This window comes from Lepidochelys olivacea (assembly GCF_965140295.1).
Source record: "Lepidochelys olivacea isolate rLepOli2 genome assembly, chromosome: 3".
In the NCBI taxonomy this organism is placed as follows: Eukaryota; Metazoa; Chordata; order Testudines; family Cheloniidae; genus Lepidochelys; species Lepidochelys olivacea.
This window is the reverse complement of record NC_140413.1, coordinates 140,692,355-140,716,328: the sequence shown is the minus strand read 5'-3', so window position 1 is coordinate 140,716,328 and position 23,974 is coordinate 140,692,355. Positions and strand designations below refer to the sequence as shown.

The window sequence follows — 23,974 nt, the reverse complement described above, 5'->3', positions numbered from 1 at the left end:
ATCAGAGCAATCAGCCTGTAAACCAAATGAAAAAACAAAATAAAACCAAGCTTGCCTCTTCCACAAAATTTGACATCAAGAAGATTGTTTCTGAGCTGAAATACATGAAAGGCGAAGTTTTGGCAGCAATTAATGATCTTGAATCTTCTGTAGAAGAACTAGCAGAAAGAGTCACCAAAATGAAAGCAATCTCAAGTGAACATACAAAAACAGTCCCAGACATGGTTAAAAAAATTAAATAAATAGAAAAGGGAGAAAATTATGTAGAACTCAAATTAGACAAGTTGGAAATTTACAAAATGAAAATCTAAAGAGTCAAATGTGGTCCTGAGGGAGCGGGAAAACAAGAAGCATATAGATCTCAACATATAAAGAATAAGCCATAGGAGCTGTGCATTCCTGAGACTTGGAAGGAACTTTGATTACCCTCCAAAGACTATCTGTTTTTCTCATGCTCGCTAGTTAAACAGATGGCTTGATCACATAATAATTTCCTCTGCTCTTAAATCCACCCTGTTAGAAACTGTTGTAATAATATATAAGAACTATGTATTATTATCAATATTATCCAGAGATCTCAGTGTTTTACAAAGGAGGTAAGTATCATAGGGAAGTTCAGTTCACCATGCTCCAGTCTCTACTGTGCTCTGTGATTTAACTGAAAGTTAGGCAGAGATCTTGGAGGATGAATAACTTATTGCTTCAATAACAGGAACTTTAGCTGTTATAAGAAAGGAAATAAAAAAAATGCATTTTGAAATAAATGAAAATGGAGAAACCTGCAACAATATTATTCAGAAAGCCTGGCAGGCAATCATAAGAAGAAAGTTTCAGTATTGGTTCTGCAAAGAAAAGAGAGAAACTGAGCGCCACCACTCAGGGATGAAGCCCTTGGGCCCTGGCGACCCCATTAAAACAGGGTCGCAACCCACTGTGGGATCCCGACCCACAGTTTGGGAACCCCTGTAATATAGTCATGATCTTCCCCTGACACGTGTAAATCTCTTGTGTTTCTGGTCATATTCTGTCATATGTGGGTATTTTGATAAGGTGTCTCCTACTTACTCTGTTTTACGGTTTAAATTTGTTACTTCTGAAAATAATTTTTTACATAAGGCTTCCGCAATGTTGATGTTTATATGGATTGTTTCAGCTCTCTGGGATGTTTTATAAGCAAGCTAGAAATACATGTCCCTCTTCAGTTAAAAATAATTCTATTTCAGCTGAATAAGTTTTTAAGAAGTGCCTTGATATAGTCCATGTGTAAGGCAGCAACATAGACGTCTGTATTTTGTTAGGTTTCAGAGTAGCAGCCATGTTAATCTATATTCGCACGAAGAAAAGGAGTACTTGTGGCACCTTAGAGACTAACAAATTTATTTGAGCATAAGCTTTTGTGAGCTACAGCTCAAAAGTGTACACAGCTTTTTGTGTATTTTGTTAAATATTATTAGTTGGGTCATTGTCTGCTTAAACTTCTTATCGGGGAAGTGTACCTCAAACAGTTGTCATGTAACTGTCTTACCTGGGACTTAGGGCATTGTTTTAGTCCCAGTAGCCCAGATTGAGATGATGTTTTTAAATGAATAGAAACAGAATTTTTCCTACCACTAACATTTCTGATATACTTCCGCTATACTAGTCCCCAAAAATTAATTAGATTTGTATTAGTTTTTCTTTACACTGAAAATCCAGTGATAAGTGAAATTGTTCTCTTGTCTGTAGTTATTTAGAACTGGAAGTTTCCTTTCAGAGAAGGGGTTGGAGTGGGGGCAGGGAAGGGGTGGGAAGAGGTGGGGCAGGGGCAGGGCCTCATGGAAGGGGTGGAGTGGGGGCGAGGCCAGGGCAGCGGGGACGGGGGAGTCTGTGATGCGGCCCTTGGGCCAATGTACTGGTCCTCATGTGGCCCTCATGGTCATTTGAGTTTGAGACCCCTGATCTAAATCTTAAGTGTGACAGAGTTATAGTGATCAGTCAATTCTAAGTGTCTGTCAGGACAGACCCAGAAGTAACCCCTGGGGATCTCTGCATCAGTCTAAAGTTTCTGGCCCTGTCTGAGTTCAAACAGCGAAGAAAGAGAAGGAGAATCTTCCTGTGACTTTGTTTTAATTTTCTTCATTCAGCTTCCAAGTCCACACGTAAATGCTTACATGTAGCATTTCCAAAGTGTGATGGGGCTGTTAACCTATCCTTTGTATGCGATGTTCCTTGATGGCCCATCTTATTTTCATAGTCCTTCTGGATGGACCGGGGGGGACAATTCTCATGCTTGAGCTCTCAAATTCAGAGCAAACATCTTCAAAGTTATAAAGCAAAACTTACATATTTTCTTATAGCATGGAATACAGACATGACAAGTGACAATAATGCATGCAGCAACTTACCAGCATTTCATAGAGTCTAAACACTAAATACACTCTTATAAGACTAATACCTATTTTCAGCAAAACTAAAATACAGGTGAACTGGTCTGGTCTCCAGCTATGAGTTTTAGTTCTTAACTTATGCCTGCAGCATGGGCAAGAGCTGTCATCTGATAATATATATCTATGTGGCTGTCCACCATGAGGGATATACATACATACACACGTTTTCAGCTCTCATTGGGACAGATATTGACATCCACTGTACTTCTGTTTTCAGGTCTCACGTGGCTCTCGCTTCCTCCTTTTCTCCCTATTGTTCCTAATCATCTCATTCTACTTGTTTTTCCTATGTTAGTTTTGTGCTTTTCATGCCATCTCACCATTTGAAACATGACCCAAGGATCCATCTCGCTTTCCTTTACAATCGGTGTCTTTAATTTTTTTTTCCTTCTTGTCCACCAAACAACTGTCTGTGCTTTTTTCTTTCCTCTCCTTCCCTCCCCTTCCAAAATCATTGATTTCTTTGAAGTCTTATTGTATTTTGTCTTCTAACCAGTTATGTCTACAAACCTCCAGTTCATCAGCTTTAGCCCAGTATAATTGTCACTGTTACTTGCTCAGCTATCAGGGTTATTTCTTGAACAAATCCCCTATGCTACTCAGAGGTAGTCAGTAGTAATCTTTTATGTGTTTGTGCTCTCCAGAACCAGTTACTCCCAAGTAATTGCATAAATTATTGAAGTTTGCTTTAGCCTCCAGCTCAGTACCCCATTACTACTTGGGTAACTGAAGTCATCTGTTGCTGTTTTAGTTTAATTTTATGGCTTCAGTGATCTGACATACAGAGAAGTTAGCTAAAAACATAAAATATTCTTTCTTCAGAGTTGTAATGGAAAAAACTACTTTATTTCTTACAATCTAGAACTTCAATACACAAGAACCAAAAACAGAGAGACAAAGCAGGCTGCTCTCTAAGGCAGAGAAGCAAAACTCACCCCACCTTGCTATAAGCTGGCTCTTTGCAGATTGACTGCTTCTAAAAGACCCAGATGACATGCTTCCCTACAGAGCCGTCTAGCCTACAAGCTAGGACCAGGAAATACCCTGAGAATTTAAGCTGATATCTTATAATTTTAACATAGTTTTCAGTACATCACAGTCTCTCTCAACACTGCACACACTGTTACTATTATGATATAGAGGCCAATAGTATCCCCCCTCCTCCACACTGGTATTTTTGTATTCTTATGACTAGGGATTTTTGACCATTTAGGACTTACTGCATGATCTTCTACTACTCAGAATTTGTATTTCATAGAATATCTGGACTCCTGTAGTTATAATAGTACTCCCCACAACTTCCTGAGATATCTCTTTCCTATACTCCTCTAGTATTAATACTGTATGGTATTCTTTCTACACTCTCTCTGAAATGCTTGATGTTGAAATAGCAAGTAAAAAGACTTTTGGAAAGTGAGTTTATCAGCCAGCAATGTTTCAGCATCCAAATACTCAATGCAGTTTTGTTACTCAAATATTACTTTAATTTTTAGAGCAATATTAGTGAATTCCCTTGACAGGAAAAGAACAAATAAAAAAATTAAGCACATTAATTGCGCAGGGAAAAGGTATTATTAAACATCGTATGGTAGCCTTTGCTTGTAACATTCAGTTCTTAAATCCTCATGCATGCATTGATGCAAATGTCAGGATTTCAGTGAGTGATAGACTGAATGACCAGTTGTATGATGCAAAGTGTATTTCTGTAGAGATGCAAGGCTACTTTGACAAATGTAAAGGAAAGAAAAGTCACACTTAAATAGATTGTCCTAATTTCTTAATTCATTTGGCTTAATTTTTCAGAGAAGAGCTTGAATGGAAGAAAATATGCTCTTTTCCAAACAAGTAGTTTCAAAAAGGCAAGATTATTCCTAGCAGGGTAATATTCTTAACACCCCAGCTGATACCAGAGTGCAGAACACAACAAAAATTCTGTTGAGGATCTTGGTATGATCCAGAAAATGTTTTTAATGTTACAGTATATCAAAGTTTCTTGATCACTAAACAGAATAATGACATTTTTCTCTCTTGCTGATCTCTTCCAGCAGGTGTTCCATGTGTCTCTTGCATGTATTCAAAACTTTTTTCCTGCCTTAAATCTCTCAAAATTACCCTCCACTTATTCATTGGAGAGAGAGTTGGTAACTGAGGTAATCTTCCCTAAATAATTAAATTTTGTTCTATCAGAAAAAAAGTTGTTTTTTTAAAAGATGCTATTTAATACCAAATATTTCAAAGGTTAGAAAGCCTTGAACCTTAGAAAATGTAAATCTGTAACAATGGTGAGGAGGAATTAAAAATAGTATTTATATAAACCATTTACCCTCTCCGGATAAAATAAGCTACTTATGTTCTGTAGGTATTGGAAAATTTCATAATGCTGTTAAATGCATCACAGCAGTATCTTGTATTCATACAGGAATGTGATATCAGTTCTGAGCGTTTTGGAATTATTGCATTTGTTTATGGCATAGCAATGAATAGGCAGTAACCTTAAGCCTAAACAGGGACTCTTGCAAACAATATGAAGTATTGACTCTGAAATTATTAGGCTGGTTCAAATGGGGTATTGTTGTCTTTGACTTACATATTTCTCCTGGGTTGTCTTGTTCTCTTGGAATGTATTGGAGACAATTTTTTATTTCAGAAGGTGGAGAAAGCTACTAGGGGAGAGGCTGTTCTAGAAGGCAGACTGCAGCAAACTCAGGAAGTTGGTAGGTAAGATCATATGGGAAGCAAGTCTAAGGGGGAAAACAGTTCAAGAGAGTTGGCAGTTTTTCAAAGAGACATTATTAAGAGCACAAGAGCAAACTATCTCACTGCATAGGAAAGATAGGAAGTATGGCAAAAGACCACACTGGCTTAACCAGGAGATCGTCAATGATTTGAAACTCAAAAAAGAGTCCTACAAAAAGTGGAAACTAGGTCAAATTATAAAGGATGAATATAAACAGACAACACAAGTATGTAGGGACAAAATTAGAAAGGCCAAGCACAAAATGAGATTAAACTAGCTAGAGACATAAAAGATAACAAGTAAACATTCTACAAATACATTAGAAGCAAGAGGAAGACCAAGAACAGAGTAGGCCTGTTACTCAATGGAGGCGGGGAGGGAACAATAACAGAAAATGTGGAACTGGCAGAAATACTAAATAACTTTTTTGTTTCAGTCAGCACCAAAAAGGTTAGTAGCAATTGGATGTCTAACATAGTGAATGCTAGTGAAAATGAGGTAGGATCAAAGGCTAAAACAGGGAAAGAACAAATTAAAAATTACTTAGACAAGTTAGATGTCTTCAGGTCACCAGGGCCAGATCCTAGAATACTCGAGGAGTTGACTGAGGAGATATCTGAGCCATTAAGGATTATCTTCAAAAAGTCACGGAAGATGGGAGAGATTCCAGAGGACTGGAAAAGGGCAAATATAGTACCAATCTATAAAAAGGGAAATAAGGACAACCCAGGGAATTACAGACCAGTCAGCTTAACTTCAGTACCTGGAAAGATAATGGAGCAAATAATTAAGCAATCAGTTTGCAAACACCTAGTAGATAATAAGGTGATAAGTAACAGTCAACATGGATTTGTCAAGAACAAATTGTGTCAAACTAACCTGATAGCTTTCTTTGACAGGGTAACAAGCCTTGTGGATAGTGGGGAAGCAGTAGCTGTGGTATATCTTGAGTTTAGTAAGGCTTTTGATACTGTGTCTCATGATTTGCTCATAAACAAACTAGGGAAATACAACCTAGATGGAGCTACAAAGTGGATGCATAACTGGTTGGTAAACTGTTCCCAGAGAGGATGTATCAGTGGTTCTTCTTCAAGTGATTGCTCATGTGTATTCCACAATAGGTGTGCGTGCTTTCCATGTGCACCGGTGCCAGAAGTTTTTCCCCTAGCAGTACCCGTAGGGGGGGGAGCGCCCCCCGCAACCCCTGGAGTGGCACCTGCCTGGCGCAGTATAAGGGGATCTGTGTGTTCCCCCCACCCTCAGTTTCTTCTTGCTGCCAGTGAAGGTGTGTCAGAACTACTCTGCTCCAGCTTTGCTGTAGATCGTCCCCAGAACTGTTCGTTCGTTCAGTGTTAGTACCTGTAGTTACTCTTGGCACCGCTCGTCCTCAAGGAGCGAATATCGACGGGACCGTGGCAGGCATCACCAACAGTCTTCGTCTCGGAGGGGGTACCGCACTCTGTCACGGCACGGTCATCGATGCCTTTCCCGCTCGGACACCCGCTCCAAGTCTCCTGCAAGACATCGCAGCCCTGGGCGTTGATCGCCGGTGTCTTGCTGTCGCGAGTCCGCCCGTCGAGGCCGTTCACGGAGCAGCTGTTACCATTGGTACCAGTCCTTCACGTTGAGATCGCAGTCCCGGCACAGCTGCTCCTCCTGGTCCAGAAACAGCAGCAGATCTTATGCCAGCCCGGCCTCCATTTGTAGCCGTCCTTTGATGGGCCAGGCCAGCCAACCTGAACAGCCACCCCTGCCAGTGCCACAGCAGGTGCAGTGGCACCAAGCATCATGTTTGGCGCAATGGTACCAGTGGGAACTGTGGCCTCCAGTGCAGCCCCCGGTGGGAGCTCGCTCTGTGGCCAGTTTCAGAAGCACCTTCGGCCTCCCTCTCCAGACGCCCAAGAAAGAAGTCGGTGGGACGTAGGTCCTCGGCACCATGCACAGAGTCCAACTAGGTGGTGGACCCTCTGGTGTCAGCCGATACCCAGAGCACCACACCGGCCTCCTTGCCCCGCCTGGAGGAGGCGATTGTGGCCCTGCCCCCCACCACCCTGCAGGAGGACTTCAGGGCCCATCAAGAACTCTTAAAGAGATGTGTTCCTCATGTCTATTCCACAATAGGTGTACTGCTCTCAGAGGCAGTCTCGGCCTGTCCCCCAGCCTGGGTCCTCCAAAGGCAAGCAAGCGGGGAAAAGGCACTTTTGACGGGATGTTTGGGGGCACCCTGCCAGTCCTTATGAGGGATCCACTCCCAATAAAGCTCCCCTTCTCCAACCAGTTGTGTGCTTTCCTCCCAGAATGGTCGCAGCTAACCTCAGACCAATGGGTCCTCAACACCATCTCCCGGGGTTACTCCCTCCAGTTCACTTCCTCCGCGGCCAACCACCCCCGTGCCCCCGTCCTTCTTGGGGAACCCATCACATGGAGTTCTGCTCAAGCAGGAGGTGGGGCAGCTCCTAGGAGTAGGAGCAATAGAGGCGGTGCCCAAGCAGTTCATGGGCAAGGGATATTACTCCGGTTATTTCCTTATCCCAAAGGCCAAAAGGGGGCTCAGGCCCATCCTGGACCTGCGAGGTCTGAACCAGTACATGGTGAAACTCAAGTTCCGCATGGTTTCCCTGGCCTCCATCATTCCCTCCCTGGATCCTGGGGACTGGTACGCTGCCCTCAATCTACAGGACGCGTACTTCCGCATCCACATATTCGAGGGGCACAGGCGTTTCCTCCGTTTTGGGGTGGGACAGAATCACTACCATTTGCTACCTCCCGTTTGGTCTGTAGTCTTCCCCCAGGGTGTTTACAAAATGCATGTCGGTGGTAGCGGCCTAGCTCAGACGGCAGGGGGTCCAGATATTTCCCTATTTGGACGATTGGCTTGTCAAGGGCACCTCCCAGTCGCAGGTGAGGGATCACGTGGCGCTCCTCCTGTCCACGTGCACTGCCTTGGGCCTGTTGGTAAACAACACCAAGTCCACGTTAGTCCCAGTCCAACGCATAGAGTTTATTGGGGCGGTCTTGGACGCAGCGATGGCCAGGGCCTCTCTCCTGCCAGACAGATTCGAGACCCTGAAAGGTCTCATTGACTCAGTCACAAGGTTCCCGGTGACACCAGCCAGGCTTTGCCTACAGCTCTTGGGTCACATGTTGGCGTGCATGTTCATGGTCCGTCACGCCAGACTCAGGATGAGGCCCATCCAGCTCTGGTTGGCCTTGAAGTTCTCCCAGGCCACGGACAGGATGGATAAGGTCCTCGCCATGCCGCACTCTGTGATTACCTCTCTATGGTAGTGGTCCACACCAAACAACATGCTCCAAGGGGTCCAGTTCAGAGACAGGGCCCCATCATTGGAGCTGGTATCCGACGCGTTGGACCTGGGTTGGGGGGCCCATGTGGGGAACTTTCAGACCCAAGGCCTGTGGTCGGCTCAAGACCTGACCCTACATATAAACATCAAGGAGCTCAGAGCGGTGCGGCTGGCGTGTATGGCCTTCCACTCACACCTGGAGGGCAAGGTAGTCAGGGTCCTCACGGACAACATGGCCTCGTTGTTCTATATCAACAGGCAAGGTGGGGACTGATCCTCTGCCGTCTGCCTCGAAGCCCTCAGTCTGTGGGACTTCTGTATAGCCTACAACATCCACCTGAAGGCCTTCCACCTACCGGGCACCTGGAACGAGAGGGCAGATCGCTTGAGCAGGGACTTTTCCTCACAACATGAGTGGTCCCTCCACCCGGAAGTGGCCCACCAGCTCTTCCGAAGGGGGGGAGCTCCCCAGGTGGACCTATTCGCGACTCGGCAGAACCGGCGATGCCCCTGGTTCTGCTCCAGGGGGATCCTGGGGAGGGTCGCTATCTCCAGTGCCTTTATCCTATCCTGGTCAGGCCAGCTTCTCTATGCCTTTCCCCCATTCACTCTAATCAGCAGGGTCCTGGGGAAGATAAAGACGGACAAGGCCCAGGTCCTCTTGATTGCCCTGGCATGGCCCAGGCAGCAGTGGTATGGGACCCTCACGGGCCTGGCAGTAGCTGCGCCGTGGCCATTGCCACTCCACACAGACCTGCTCTCTCAGGACCAGGGCCGCCTCCTCTATCCCAGCCTACCAGCTCTTCTTCTCACTGTGTGGCTGCTCAGTGGTTAGGTGGAGAGGAAAGGACGTGCTCAGAACAGGTTCAGCACGTCCTTCTCGAAAGTAGATGGCCCTCCACTCACCGCGCTTATTTGGCAAAGTCGTCCCGGTTTTCTAGGTGGGCAGCGGACCAGGGTGTCTCCCCCATGGCTGCCCTGGTCCAGCTTATCCTTGATTACCTCTTCCACCTTAGGGCCCAGGGCCTGGCGCCCTCGTCAGTCAAGGTGCACCTGGCAGCCATATCGGCCTTCCATCCACCGGTGCAAGGGCACATAGTATTTTCCCAGGCTATGACTGGCCGATTTCTTAAGGGTTTGGACCGTCTTTTTCCATATTCTAGACCCCCGGACTCGCAATGGGACCTAAACCTGGTGTTGGCTTGTCTCATGAGGCCCCCATTTGAATAACTGCCCATGAGCTCTTGGTCTCATCTCTCGTGGAAGGTGGACTTCCTGGTTGCAATCACGTCGGCCAGGTGAGTCTCGGAGTTCAGGGCCCTGACCTCCAAGCCACCCTACATGGTCTTTCATAAGGACAAGGTCCAGCTCCACCCACACCCCACGTTCCTCCCTAAGGTGGTCTCCACCTACCACATGGTTCAGGACATTTTTCTACCGGTCCTCTGCCCCAGGCCTCACGTGTCCCATGAGGAGTGCCGTCTCCAAAAGCTCTATGTGCGGTGGGCTCTGGCTTTCTACCTTGAGTGGACCAAGCTGTTCAGAAGTCCTCACAACTGTTCGTCACCTCGGCTGAGCACACGAGGGGCCAGCCGATTTCCACTCAGCGGCTTTCCAATTGGATCGCTTTGTGCATCCGTTCCTGTTATGAGCTGGCGGGTGTCCCCCTGCCATCCATTGTGAGGGCACAGTGGACTTGGGCGCAGGCCTCGTCAGCTGCCTTCGTGACCCACGTCCCCATCCAGGACATTTGTAGGGTCGCCACATGGTCTTCAGTTCACATGTTCACCTCGCACTATGCGATCGTCCCCCCAAACCAGGGATGACGCCGGGTTTGGCAGGGCTGTCCTCCGTCCTGGGAACTTGTGAACTCCTACACACCTCCAACAGTTATAGCTTGGAATCACCTGTTGTGGAATACACATGAGCAATCACTCGAAGAAAAAACAGTTACCTTTTCCGTAACTGGTGTTCTTCGAGAAGTGTTGCTCATGTCTATTCCACACCCCACCCTCCTTCCCCTCTGTTGGAAGTTGTCTGGCAAGAAGGAACTGAGGGTGGGAGGAGCGCGCAGCTCCCCTTATGCCGCGCCAGGCAGGTTCCACTCCAGTGGTCATGGGGGGCACTCTCCCTCTACGGGTACTGCTAGGGGAAAAACATCCGGCACTGGTACACGTGGCGAGCATGTACACTTATTGTGGAATAGACATGAGGAACACATCTCAAAGAACACCAGTTACGGAAAAGGTAACTGTCTTTTCACAGTCAAGCTGGAAGGGCATATCAAGTGGGGTCCTGCAGGGATCAGTTTTCGGTCCGGTTCTGTTCAATATCTTCATCAGTGATTTAGATAATGGCATAGAGAGTACACTTATAAAGTTTGAGAGTGATACCAAGCTGGGAAGGGTTGCAAGTGCTTTGGAGGATAGAATTCAAATTCAAAATGATCTGGACAAACTGAAGAAACGGTCTGAAGTAAGTAGGGTGAAATTCGATAAGGATAAATGCAAAGTATTCCACTTAAGAAGGAACAATCAGTTGCACACAGACAAAATGGGAAAAGACTGCCTAGGAAGGAAAATGGTGGAAAGGGATCTGGGGGTCATAGTGGTTCACAAGCTAAATACGAGTCAACAGTATAACACTGTTGCCAAAAAAAAAAAAAAAAAGCAAATATCATTTTGGGATGTATTAGCAGGAATGTTGTGAGCAAGACACGAGAAGTAATTCTTCTGCTCTACTCCACGCTCATTAGGTCTCAACTAGAGTATTGTGTCCAGTTCTGGGCATCACATTCAAGAAAGTCCAGAGAAAAGCAACAAAAATGATTAAAAGTCTAGAAAACATAACCTACGAAGAAAGATTGAAAAATTGCTTTTACTCTGGTGAAGAGAAGACTGAGAGGGGACATAAGTTTTCAAACCATAAAAGGTTGTTACAAGGAGGAGGAAGAAAAATTCTCTTTAACCTCTGAGGATAGGACAAGAAGCAATGGGCTTCAATTGCAGCAAGGGTGGTTTAGGATGGACATTAGGAAAAACTTTCTAACTGTCATGGTGGTTAAGCACTGGAATAAATTGCCTAGAGAGGTTGTGGAATCTCCATCATCAGAAATTTTTAATAGCAGGTTAGACAAACACCTGTCAGGATGGTCTAGATAATACTTAGAATCCTAGAAGATTAGGGTTGGAAGAGACCTCAGGAGATCATCTAGTCTAACCCCCTGCTCAAAGCAGGACCAACAACAACTACATCATCCCAGCCAGGGCTTAGTCCTGGCATGAGTGCAGGGGACTGAACTAGATGACTTCTCGATGTCTCTTCCAGTCCTCTGATTCTTTATTTAAACCAGGTCCAGTTTGTCTCAACAGTAACTAACTGCATTGCAGTACATTTCTGAATCTCTTAAAGCCGTAAAATGCTGCATTAAGCTTGCTACTATGATTAGGAGAATTTTAGTCTGCATTTTCCTGTTCTGTTCCTTCACATCCGAGAGCATACATGTGCTGTGCATTGCTCATAATCCTGTCTTGCCACGGCAAATGGAGTCCTATAAATGTTGCTCAGCTACCTATGGAAACATCAGGCCCAGCTGAGAATCTTTTACAGTTACTTTGATTTCACAATTGTTTCCTTTAACTGTAATGCTATTTTAAGTTGAAAGATAAAGTTGCTGATAAGTGTTTACATGAAACATTTCCATTTTTCACTAACAAAAACATTTTATTCTCTACATATAGCCATGCTAACGCCTAACCATAGAAATCAAGTTCTTAGAAAAGTTTCTAGATGGAGAAATTCATTATAATCATTTAACTATATTCTGTTTTCATGGCATATTGACAAGGTAAATATTGGCATCATGGATCAGTTTTCACTTTTAAAATAAAAATTAATTGATTTTTGAAACAATACATAATGTTTTATTTTAATGTCCCAAGTTAACTGGATAAACAGGAGTTAGTTATACAGAAATTCTATTAAAGTGCATAGCATCATAGTACTTAAAAATAACTTGGAGTCACCTGTTTTTAAATAATGCATTCTGGAAATCTAGACTTTCTGCCCAAAATTGTTTGAAAGAATACTCTGACTCAAGGTCACCTTGTCTTTTTAAAAATTGTTTTAGAATACTTATTTAAGCTAATTTCACGAAGTTGTACTCTTAAAGGCACAACCATAAAGCTTTTCTCCTTTACTTTCTATTTCTTCTTTTTACAATCATACTTTTTAAAAAAAAAAAGAAAAAAGATGAAGCATTTCTAAGCAGTTGTATCAATGTGGTCCTACTTTGAAAAGTGACTAAAATAGCACCTCCTCACTCAGTTAGACCAGCTCCTCATGTGCAGTCATTCATGCTGTTTGTTACTAACATAAGTTTGTTCTTCAAGGGCTGCTGTGGATTCTCCCTTGTTGGTCCTAGGGCTTTCTACTGGAAGAGTCTTTATGCTTGTTTATGTGCCAGCCAAAAGAACCAACTTGAATTTCACATCCTTTTTAATTGTGAACTGAGTAGTTTTGGTGTGGCAGTCAGTGGAAGACAAATACAGAACTTTACAATGCCATCTTTTACAGTCACTTTTCTGAGTAGAGGTGCATTTTAAATAAAACTCCATTTTTGGCTGTATGCTTTTAAAAGCTTTCCATTGTCATAGAAAGCTTGTGCTGGCTGGTTTTATATTCTCTTTTGCAAGTCCTTAAGTAATAGCTATATCAATATTCTGGCAGCTTTAAGGGAGCAAGATCAGTATTAACTATAAAAGTATTCTTATATGTGAAGAGGGATTATTCAGGAATACTTTACACTTTAATTTTAAGATTAATAACTAGTTACTATATGAATGTTGGAGCAGCAGGGCCATTTTGTTTAAGAACATATTAATATGCATTTTATTATACTCTCATGATTGTATTTGTAGTAATCTAGTTTGTAAATGTGAATGTTAAACTACATTAAACCTTAAAATATCTGTATTTAAGCTGTAATTGTAAGGATTTGAATTAAAACTGTAAATCAGGGAGGGGTATGTCCATTATTTTTAACAAAAAGCATTTCAACCTTCCTGTATGTATTTTAACTGGCAGATACAATCATATAAGATTATCCATATAATAAAATCATTCTCGCAGAAGTGTCAGAAATTGTGTAGCAATCATATTGCAAAATCTGTTTACCCAGCACTTTATAATAATGACTGACTAAAACAGTAATTATATTTTCCTTATTTAAAAATGTGTGTGAAGGGAATTTAATAATGCTGTCGTAAAGAGAGATCTGAGTGCATGTTTTGGAATCTTTCTGCAGCATTGTAGATAATAAATTTCCCTGAACATAAAATCAAAGAACTGGAGAATAAACCAAGAGTGAACAATCTCTACACATTTAAATTGTTATTCCAGAGAAAAGTGAAGGTATAAAGACAGACATTTCTCTTTAGAAAATGGCTTCCAAATCTGATGGATTTTGCACACCCATGTGGCTTAATTACTTTTTTCACAGCTCTAATGATTCATGCCAGAAAGAACAGTAGTTCAGCCCAACAGATACTCCTGGTCACAGAACTGGACTCATAAATAATTAATATATTGAAAGGTCATTGGGAATAATAAAACCCAGTGAATCTGCAGAGGAAATGAGGAAATCAATCCTGATTTTTTATTTTTGTTCTGCCATTTTTCAAGAAATGATACTTGTGTTTACCCTGGTTGAGAAATGCAGAAAGTGAGTCCTGAATTTGCTTTTTAGAGCTCTGGCTAGACTTTGGACTTCTTGGGGCAACTATTTTGTTTTGAATTTTGAAGCCCTATGGAGAGTGAAGACTCCGTTATGACAAGTAGTACAAAATACATGTACGCATGTGGATATGGAACTGGATTCTGAAAGAATATAGGAGAACATTAGAATTGGCACATTGATATCTTTGGTTTCTTCCTTTATATGCCCTTTTGCTCTAGCAAATTCTCAATAATTTTTATTCTGGGGAAGTGTCTTTTATGTTGTGTTTTCTGATTTCACTTGTTTACTTTGTAATAGGAATGATTTATAGAATTTGTGTGAAAGTTTAAGATCACTTCATGAGGCCATTCTGCACTATACAATTGACCTGTTCTCTTGGGTTAATTGCTAAAAAGATATTTTAAAATGCTTATCAAGGCTAACTATCAAAGACAAAATCCACTGAATCTGAGTTTGAAAAGCAGCTTAAATATGGGCCACATGTGTAGATAGGGAAGTGGCCATGTGAATTCTACTCCAATATAGTATATCACTCTTTTTCAAAGGAAAGAATATTCGTGTTCTTTTATCATTGTTTCTTCTGCGTGATCAGTGGTTTTGACCTTCTAAGTATGATCTGTTTTAAATTAAGTTGTGAACACATGGGCTACCATCACTAGTGGAAAAAGAACAAGAGTTCAGTTTGAACTTAACTTTAACCCTGACAAAAGTGAGCTCCAGGACTTTCCTCTGAAACCATTTCCATTCCCCCACTCTTTGTTAGACATCCCACCATCCTTCATCTCACTCAGGTCTGTAAAGTTAGATTCTTCTTGACTTTCTTCTTCTTTGCCCTGCACATCTAGGCTATGTCCAAATCCTGCTAACATATTTCTAAAATTCAGCCTTTTCTCTCTGTCCCTGTAGCTAAAGCTTGTGTCCAGGACAATCTTCTTTCATAGTTTGATTGCTGTAAACTTCACCTCTCTGGGTTCCCTGACACTCCACCTGCCCTTCCCCAAGTCCATGCAAAACACAGCTGCTAAAATAATCTTTCTTTCCCATAATTTTTCATGTCATCCACTTTTTTTTTAAATTCTTCCGCTGGCTGCTTATTTTCTATTACCCTTGCCCTTGCCTTCAGTACGCTTTTCAATGTGCCGCCCACTCCTTATTGAACTGCCTCTCTATACTTCTGTTTCATCAGTGATGTTAGCCTTGAATGCTCATTTGTCCATTTCTCCCACCTGTGCATTCTCCCATGCTTCTCCTTACACATGGAACTTCCTGCCTGAACTAATCTGTAAGGCCACTGCTCTCTGCTCGTTCAGATCCCTCTTCAAGATCTAGTTTTGCTGGCATGGTAACTGACAGCTTAGCTGGGACAGGTGGAGATAACTGTGATTACTCTTGAATGTATAGGTTATATAGAACCTCATTTTCAGAATCACTGAGTTGTTTTATAGTTAATCTGTGTTACTGAATGATTTTATAATAATTGCCTTTGTTATTCCTCCATTCCATTCCTTCCTCCTGTTTGTTACTCTTGTCCCTTAAGTGCCTTTCGAAAATGAGAGTTAGGATATGTCCGCACAGCAAAGAAAAACCTGTGGCTGGCCTGTGCCACCTGACTTGGGCTCGCAGAGTTCAGGCTGTGGGGCTGTTTAATTGCTGTATGGACTTCTTGCCTCAGGCTGGAGCCCAGACTCTAGAACCCTGTAGGCCAGGAGGGTACCATGGCTCAGGCAGCCTGAGTGAAACAGCCCTGCAGTCCGAGCCCCGTGAGTCTGAGTCAACTGGCACGGGCCAGCCACGGGGTTTTTTTTCTTTTTCTGTGTAGACATACCCAAAGGCTCCAAAGTTGTTTACTGCCTTTTGAGAATTTTAACCTATTTATACAGCATGCTGCATAACAGGACCCCAATCCTCAATAATAATTTTGGTTATTACTATAATGCCGATAACTTATGAAGATGATGTTTGTGACCGTAATGGACATTATCTAGTATAAATTACATGTCCAAATAGAATGTCTGATGAAGAAGGTATACAGTGAACTGTGGGTCTGATTTTTAAAGATATTTAGATGCCTTAAAGATGCAGATAAGTGTGAGAGACCTGACAATATCCTGTAATATCCTGAATGAATTTAGTTCAATAAAGTTAAACCTGATTGAATTCGGGTTAATACCTTTGGGGTACATTGTATTAGAATGCAAATGTTTATATACAATTGTGAGACCTTATGGAACTTTAGCAAGAAGACCAGATTAATGTGCTCTCTAAAAGGTATATGAGGGAGGTTCAAAGGTCTTTTTGGAACAATGTGTATGAAGTGGATTTCCTAGGAATTATCTTGAGGTAAGGGGAATGTAAATTCTCCCCCTCTGAAGCCAACCTTTTGAAGATACACCCTGGGGAGAGAAACTCATTGTATACCAATTACCGGCTTCTGGGTACTTCTGATCAAAGATCTGTAATCTGTATAAAAGGGTGGACTAAGCTTGTAGTGCATGTGCTTGTTTTGAGCTGAAGCTCTGAGGAACTAATAACCACAAGGACTCAAAAAGGGAGAGATTGAAGGATTTATTCTCAAGAACCCATGTTAGGGTTCGAGTTCCTGGTAAGTTTATTAGCATTGTGTATAGGTTCTTTTATTGTTTTTAAAATGTTTTCTCTGTCATGCTTTTTACCTTAAGAATAAAAGTTGGCTTGCTTCGAAAGACTTGTGTGGTACTTATATCTTGACTGTCACTCTATCACTCTCTGAAGAGAAAGCAAGCAGGGGTCCTTTGGCAACCTGTCTGTGTTGAGAAATACACAGTGAAGGCAGGGAATACCCTTGTCAGAAGGGACAGATGCGGGTCTCCACTAAGGTTGCCAACCCTCCAGGATTGTCCTGGAGTCTCCAAGAATTAAAGATTAATCTTTAAAGATTATGTCATGTGATGAAACCTCCAGGAATATGTCCAACCAAAATTGGCAGTCTGTACCCACAAGAGACAGCAGCTGTGGAGCTGGAAACCTGAGATTGTGTGCCCTTGCTGGGGCACTGAGGAGAAATACAGGTACAGTTGCCATGAACTGTGACCATAGGTGTCGAGCTGGATTTTTAAAAGTGCCTAATGTCTAACTCTTATTGAAATTGTGCTTTTGAAAATCCTACTATGTGCCAATGTACATCTTTAGGCACTAATACCTTTAGCAATCTGGCCTTATGTTCTACTGTTCTTTAAATTATATGATGCTTCTCAGTTTCTTGTAAAATATGAAAATATTAGTAAAATAAGTGACTGTGGAGGGAGGGACTTAAAATATTTAGAAACTTCTCTATTTTCTTTATAGACGAGCACAAGAACTTAGAATACATTTAAGAAAAGCACAAATGAAGAATAAATACAGTAAACCTTTTCTTTCTGGGAACTAAAAATGAACTAAAGTTTGGGTTTGATTTTAGAATGATTATTTTTCTTCTAGATTTATTGAGGAATTCTCAAAGGTCTTAAGCAATTTTTTTTCCCCAGGCATCCTTCTGCCCTCCCTGGGGCTACATCAGTGCTGAGGCTCCTGTTTCCATGAATTGCTGTAATAGTTTTTCTTGTAGGTGGTCTGATACCACCTGTAACCACAGAGAAAAGTGGCAGATATCTATACGATATAGTACAGCTATACAGTACATTGCTGTCTCATGGGAGAGTCCTGTACTGTGTGGTTTGCTCCTGAGGAGGACTGGAGGTCTTTTTTGCAAGTATAGACAGCTCCAAAAGAATAAGCAGCAAGATTCAGGACTGCCTGTGTTTGTGACCTGTCTTCTCTCTTGACTTAGACCATTTGATTAATAGGTCTTAATGCAAATTATGTTGATGGGAGGAGGAGCTTGAGACTCTATGCCTGATGCTATACTTTCATAGTACACTCACTCAGTTGCTCCCTCCTATGGAGGGAAATCTTCATCTGATAAATTGTGGATTTACAAATCAGAATTTATAAGTCCTTCTGATTACAGGATCTCAAGCTCTGAATGAAACATCAGACAAAAAGTACTGGCCTTCCATAAAACAAAGAACTTCGCTTTCCTCCACTTGTCTTGACCCTGGATAGGGTATCTGACTGAGTCAGAACTTTAATTTCCCTATTAGAATGACACACTCAAGGTTTCCCATAAAGCAGAAGTAGCAAGCAATGACCACAAAGCTGAACTTTGGACCTGTCTGAGGCCCAACAAGAGCTAGGAAAGTAAAAAAAAGAAACTCTTGAGGCTTTTTTAAAAAGTAAGTTTCTAGACCATGTGATGGTGGCTTGGAAACATAAACCAAAGTAAACTGATCAATCAGGTTGAATGCTTACCCACTATGATTTTATACTTTTCCATGATAGCCAAAGTTTTCCTTTGAGAGTGCCTTTTTGTTTGTAGGATTATTTGGGAGGCTGTCAGATCTCTTCATAACTGAAAGGATGGAAGGAGAATTCATTGTAGACTGCCACTGAGAGTTCAAGGGCAATCACAAGTTCCCCCATAGCTTACTACCGGCAAATGAGCTGGTTCTTTTGCTCAACAGCCAGTGACTTTGGAGGGATAGTGCAGTGGTGTGATGATAGTGTATTCTAGTGGATGAAGCATGGGCCTGCATTCTAATTCTGTTTCTGACACGTGATTCCTCTGTAGCATTAGTCAAGTCATTTAATCTTTCTGTCTTAGTGTGACGTGATTGATAACGCCTACCTGTCTCATAGAAAGACAGAAGATGGGGGAGAGAGGGTTGTTTGTTTGCAACGTTCACCAAACGACGTGTACAACCTTCCAGTAGTTGACAGTCTAGCAGACTTCCAGAAATTCAACTTATTTGAATAATTGCCCTTTTCAAAACTTTGTAAATTATTTGAAGTTGACTCATAATTTTCTGAAACTTTCAAAATGCAGGCTAAGTCTCTGCTCAAAGATTATTGTTTTCTAAGTTTGAGCAAAAAGTGCTTAATCACATAAGTGTGGGGAAGGTAGGGGAAAAAAGTTTTTTCCATTAGATAAGAATTCAAGTAACATTTTTTGAAACCAGTTTTATAGCCAAAATGGTTGGTTGTATAAAGTTGAAAATTGGCATGAAAATGACCCTCATTGAAAAATGCCTTTGAGTGTTTTATGAAATTCAGTTTTGAATAGACTGAGATGCTGATATCCAAGACTAAGACAATTTAGGAACTTTCCTTGCCTCTTTCTTCATCCTGTAATGCCAGTCATTGGGCTAGATCATATCCTTGCTCCAGGGAGGAGCTCTGTGGTAGGATGGGAGCAGAACTATTACTACTCAGGATGTAGGATTATGTGATATTTTGCCCATGTAGGGCAGGAAAACAAAAAAGGAAAACAAGCTTCTGGAATACGGGAAATGTGCTGAGCAGCTGAACAAAGATGTAGTGTGTGCTCCCCCTTTTCCTGTCTCTGAGTACTAACCCTGCAAGTCCAACTGGACACTTCCCTAGGGCTATAGAGTACCCACTCCTCATGCTGAGGGAGCACTGCTAGCAGCATTTACCTATGGCTCCTCACAGAACCATTGTGTGAAAGGAGAAGAAGATATTCTTTGCATCCTGTCCTCAGCCCAAGTACACCGTCACAGAACAAAGCAGAATTTAACGTTCAACCTGTCAGATCAGTGGTTTCCATAACAGAATAAGCGGAATGATTTCACTGGGACTTCAGGTCCACAAGACCTAGTGTTGAGAGGGAAAGCTATTTTAAACACCAATGTTTGTAGAGTGGTCAAAAGATTCATTGGCATAGTAAACAGATATTGTCTGATAATAGTAGTTTATGTGCAGCAAATTACTACTGTAGTTCTGATTAGGTATGTGTGAGTGAAGCATCATTCAAATTGCATTATCCTACAGGCATTCATGCAATAAAATATTTGTTTTCAGTTTAACTACTTTACAGTTCTCTTTATAATCAAAAGGATTGTTTGAAAATAAAATGAGGAAGATGAAGTAGCTACAGAAAGCAAATAAACTAAAAGAAGAGGTAGCATGACAGTTAACTTTATTTACATATGTAAATCTTGCCATCTACCCACATGACTCAAAAGCAGCAGGAAAAGAAGGGAGAATGAGGAGAGAGAAGGGGATCACATGTATCATGCCTGTCTTGGGTACCAAAGATATACAAAGTGGTTTCAGAATTACTCATGTATGAGATTATCGAGACATAATTAAAGTGTAAAATTAATAAAGCATGTAATTTTAAATTTTAGGCGTGTTCTAAATATAAATGATAGAATCAGGTGGAAGGTTGACTCTTTGCACTAGAACACTGCAAACATATAAAACAAATTTGAAAATGGTTTCTCATTCTCAAGTGTTGGTAAAACACAAATATTAATATATGTGGATTCCTACAGGCTAAATTTACATAACTGGCTTCAATGGGAGTTTGTATGACTGAACCCTGCAAAACTCTTTTTTTGGGGGGGGGGTGAAAATGTGCTCTTTTACAGAATTACAGTCCTAATTTTGGACTTCTGTCAGTTTTCTTAGGTATGAAAAACATGTTATGGATTGTAGCCATCTAGTGGTGAATTGGCTTATTTATAGACTTTTAAAAATAGGAAACTTGTTCAGAATTTTGGTAAGCAATGCATCTTGATTTATCTATTGGTACTGGTCAAAGCATTCTCCATTTATAAAAGATCCATAGCAACCTTCTGCAAAACTATGAAAAATATTGCATTTAGAAAAAAAATCTACTTATTTTTTGTGGTGTTTTGTTACTAGTGACATTTTTATAAGAACAGAGAAGTTGTTTAAATAGCTCCCTATTCCTTATGACAAAATAATCCTCTGATATCACAAGAGCCAATTACCATATCAAAGAATTATAGTGGGGGAAAAAACATAAAAATCCTGTTTTAGAGTTGGAGCCCGTAGTAGTAAAGTTAATTTAAATATTTCTAAATAGAATTTTCCAAATAATATATTTCTGGGCTTTAAAGTATTTATTTCCCAAACCCCACTGAGTTCTTTTCTTAAAATAACTGGAAGCTATCTATAATAGTGATTCCCAAACTGTTGTCCATGACCCACCAATAGTCCATGGAAAAATGACTGGTATCTTTATGCTGACTCTCCTCCTTCTAAATTGCATTAGTAGAAGCTAAAACATAGTTAATATTTTCCTAATTATTTTTCTAAGTAAGCAATTACTTTAGTGGCTGCAAAGATGTTATTCTCTCACCACAGTTAGGGGAAGGTGGTTATGCAAACATCAGTGGGAGAGAAGGTTGTTCAAGAAACAATTTCTTTCAAGATGTGGGTCACATGATGAGATTGAAGAACACTTGCTATATAACATGGTAACTCTTCTGAAAAAGCAGAAAAACTGAACTATTGCTTTAATTAGAATAATAGCACATTGAGGGGACTGGTAGCAAATATAAGTACATGTATTTCTTGTTCTTTAAAATATATTTATAAAAAATTACCAGGCAAATACTTTAAAAAATGTTCTTGTTTTGCTACTGATTTGGCCACTATCTTTGTGCTCTGTTTAATTATTTTGATCTGAAGAATCATTGTTTCATATCTGGTCATTTCAACTAGCATTTCCCCGAATTTTGGGAAAACTAACAGATATCTGCCCTATTTCTAAAAATGTATAATCTATTCTTTACAACAAATTAGTTGATGTCAGATTAGTGTAAAAACATTTTAAAACGAAGGATCTGACTTACTATGCCAGTATTGACACCATCCATACATTAAAATTGAACATTGAATCAGGAAAGCATTGGGTTAATATGTATAATGATTTGTTTCGTTTTCAGGTGTTTGGAGTGGATGACAGCCAGGATTATAATAGGCCTGTTATCAACGAGAACCAGAAAGATTTAGTAAAAGATTGGGCTATAAATTCTGCTACAGTAGTGCTGGAAGAAAAAAGACCACTGAGTACAACTGGATTTCTTGACACAGAGGTAGAATATAATTTTTGATGGTCTTCTTTTTTCTTCCAATAAAAGAGAGAGAGCACTAATAGTTGACCTGTGAGTGTTAAGCAGCTACCAAAGAAGTCTTTGCATACAAAGCATTAATTCAGGTCTCTATAGATTTGATTTTTCTCATCTCTGTTTTATTGTATTGTAGTTTTATCAAAACTTTTTCTGTTAGAGGTAGCTAAATTAAATCTTGAAGGCATTAAGCTTTGCTACCCTCTGCTTGCACTTGTGTGCAGTTATAGGAAATATAGCATGAGCAGTTAAGTGACCCACATAAGAAAGAAAGTATGAGTACTGAAAACAGGCATAGGGAAATACGGATGGACATCTTCTGGGTTGGAGCTCGCAAGTGAGGCCTGGCCTTTGAGAAGGCACTGATGTTAGATGTCTGAAAGGCAGTGTGGTTTTGTCAGTTAGGCAAAGGACAAGAAGTTCTAAACCTGTATATATAAATGTTATATCCATGTGACAGATGTTTGTCATACCTAATACTGGATTCCTGGATGGCATTCAGATACCACATTGCAGGGTGCAGTCTGATAAACTGAATAGACTAGAAATAGAACAGAATCAGTTTGATGCAGGATGATGAACTACATGACTCAAAGAAAGGGCACTACATCTGCCCTTAATTGCCTTGGCAGGACTTATGGTGAAATATGGTCCAGCAAGAGGCAGTCCAAGTTTATTAAGTTCTTATTAATCAAGACCTTGATGCGTGTCTGTGTGCTTACCAGCTGCTAGTGCAACTAAGTTGTTTTTAGTTGCTAAGAAACTACTATAGCAGAATCTATCTTGTTTGGTGATATGCTAGTTACTGTGAGATCATGATGTTGACATATGTCATATATCTAAAATGTATGCTTGAAGAGTGACTGAGAATATTATTTTCATAATAGTTATGCCATAAGCCAAAATACAGTAGTTGTTAAAGAAGTTATTTTGTCCTGCTCCATTACTTTCAGCTGTAAATCCACTGACTTACTGTATTTTTCCCTATTTCCTTTTCTTCAGCTTTCAGCTCCCTTGTGTCCTCTCCACCTTCCAATACTATCTAAAGAGGGGGACGAATAACTGCACACATGGCCAGTTGTTGTGTGTGTAATGTTCTCTGTGCTTGAGTTTCTAGGCTGGTGTTAGTTGATTTGCAGATAAAAGGGGATTATACCACAGTTATAATATGTATCTGATTTTAACCAATGCCAAAAGATACAGAATGAAGACTGACACTGTCTTTTAAACTGACTCCATTATGTCTGTTCATTTGATTACCTCATGCTGAATCCTCAGCTGTGACCAGGGAGTGTTGAGCACAGCTGAATAAGGAGCTGCAAAGGAATTGTTTATGGCTGCATACTCTTGGGGCTGTCGGCCATCCCCAGCTTGGTTTAGAGCAGCTTCAGAGCTGCTCCAAACTGTGCCAGTTAATAACTCTCTTCTAGGGGCCATAATGTTGGCCGGGGATCAGTCTCATCCCCTGTAACTCCAAACAGGTTCAAACTCCATCTATGCTGGAGTGGTCAGGAGAGGCTGGCATAGAGTCACCTATGTTGCTAAATGCCAGTTATGGATTCCCTCCTGTACAGGAATCCTCATCTACCTGGTTAGGGCAGGTTTAAATCCCGTTCATGCTGCTGGAGTTTTAAAGTTTGGGTGTACTTTGGTTTGCAATATCAGATTGTCTCTTGATAGTCAGAATGCTTAGTAGAACTAGTAGGTTTGTAAATGTTTGGTGGAGATGGAGGGCTTTTGGCACAGCTTTATTTATGAGGCTATTCCAAGCCACAAAGGGTGATATCCGAGAA

The 23,974-nt window shown here is 41.2% G+C and overlaps 1 protein-coding gene across 11 annotated transcripts in view; it reads left to right on the top strand.

The window, feature by feature from the left end:
• Positions 1-23,974, top strand: part of CEP170 (centrosomal protein 170) — a 183,483-nt gene that overhangs the window by 96,499 nt on the left and 63,010 nt on the right. For 10 of the 11 annotated variants that reach the window (XM_084622211.1, XM_084622207.1, XM_084622204.1 and 7 more), the window contains one exon: positions 21,999-22,148. The exons of the other annotated variant lie outside the window; for it this stretch is intronic. In XM_084622211.1, the coding sequence (XP_084478337.1) occupies positions 21,999-22,148 (150 nt within the window). The remainder of the gene's footprint in view (positions 1-21,998; positions 22,149-23,974) is intronic. 11 annotated transcript variants of the gene reach the window in all.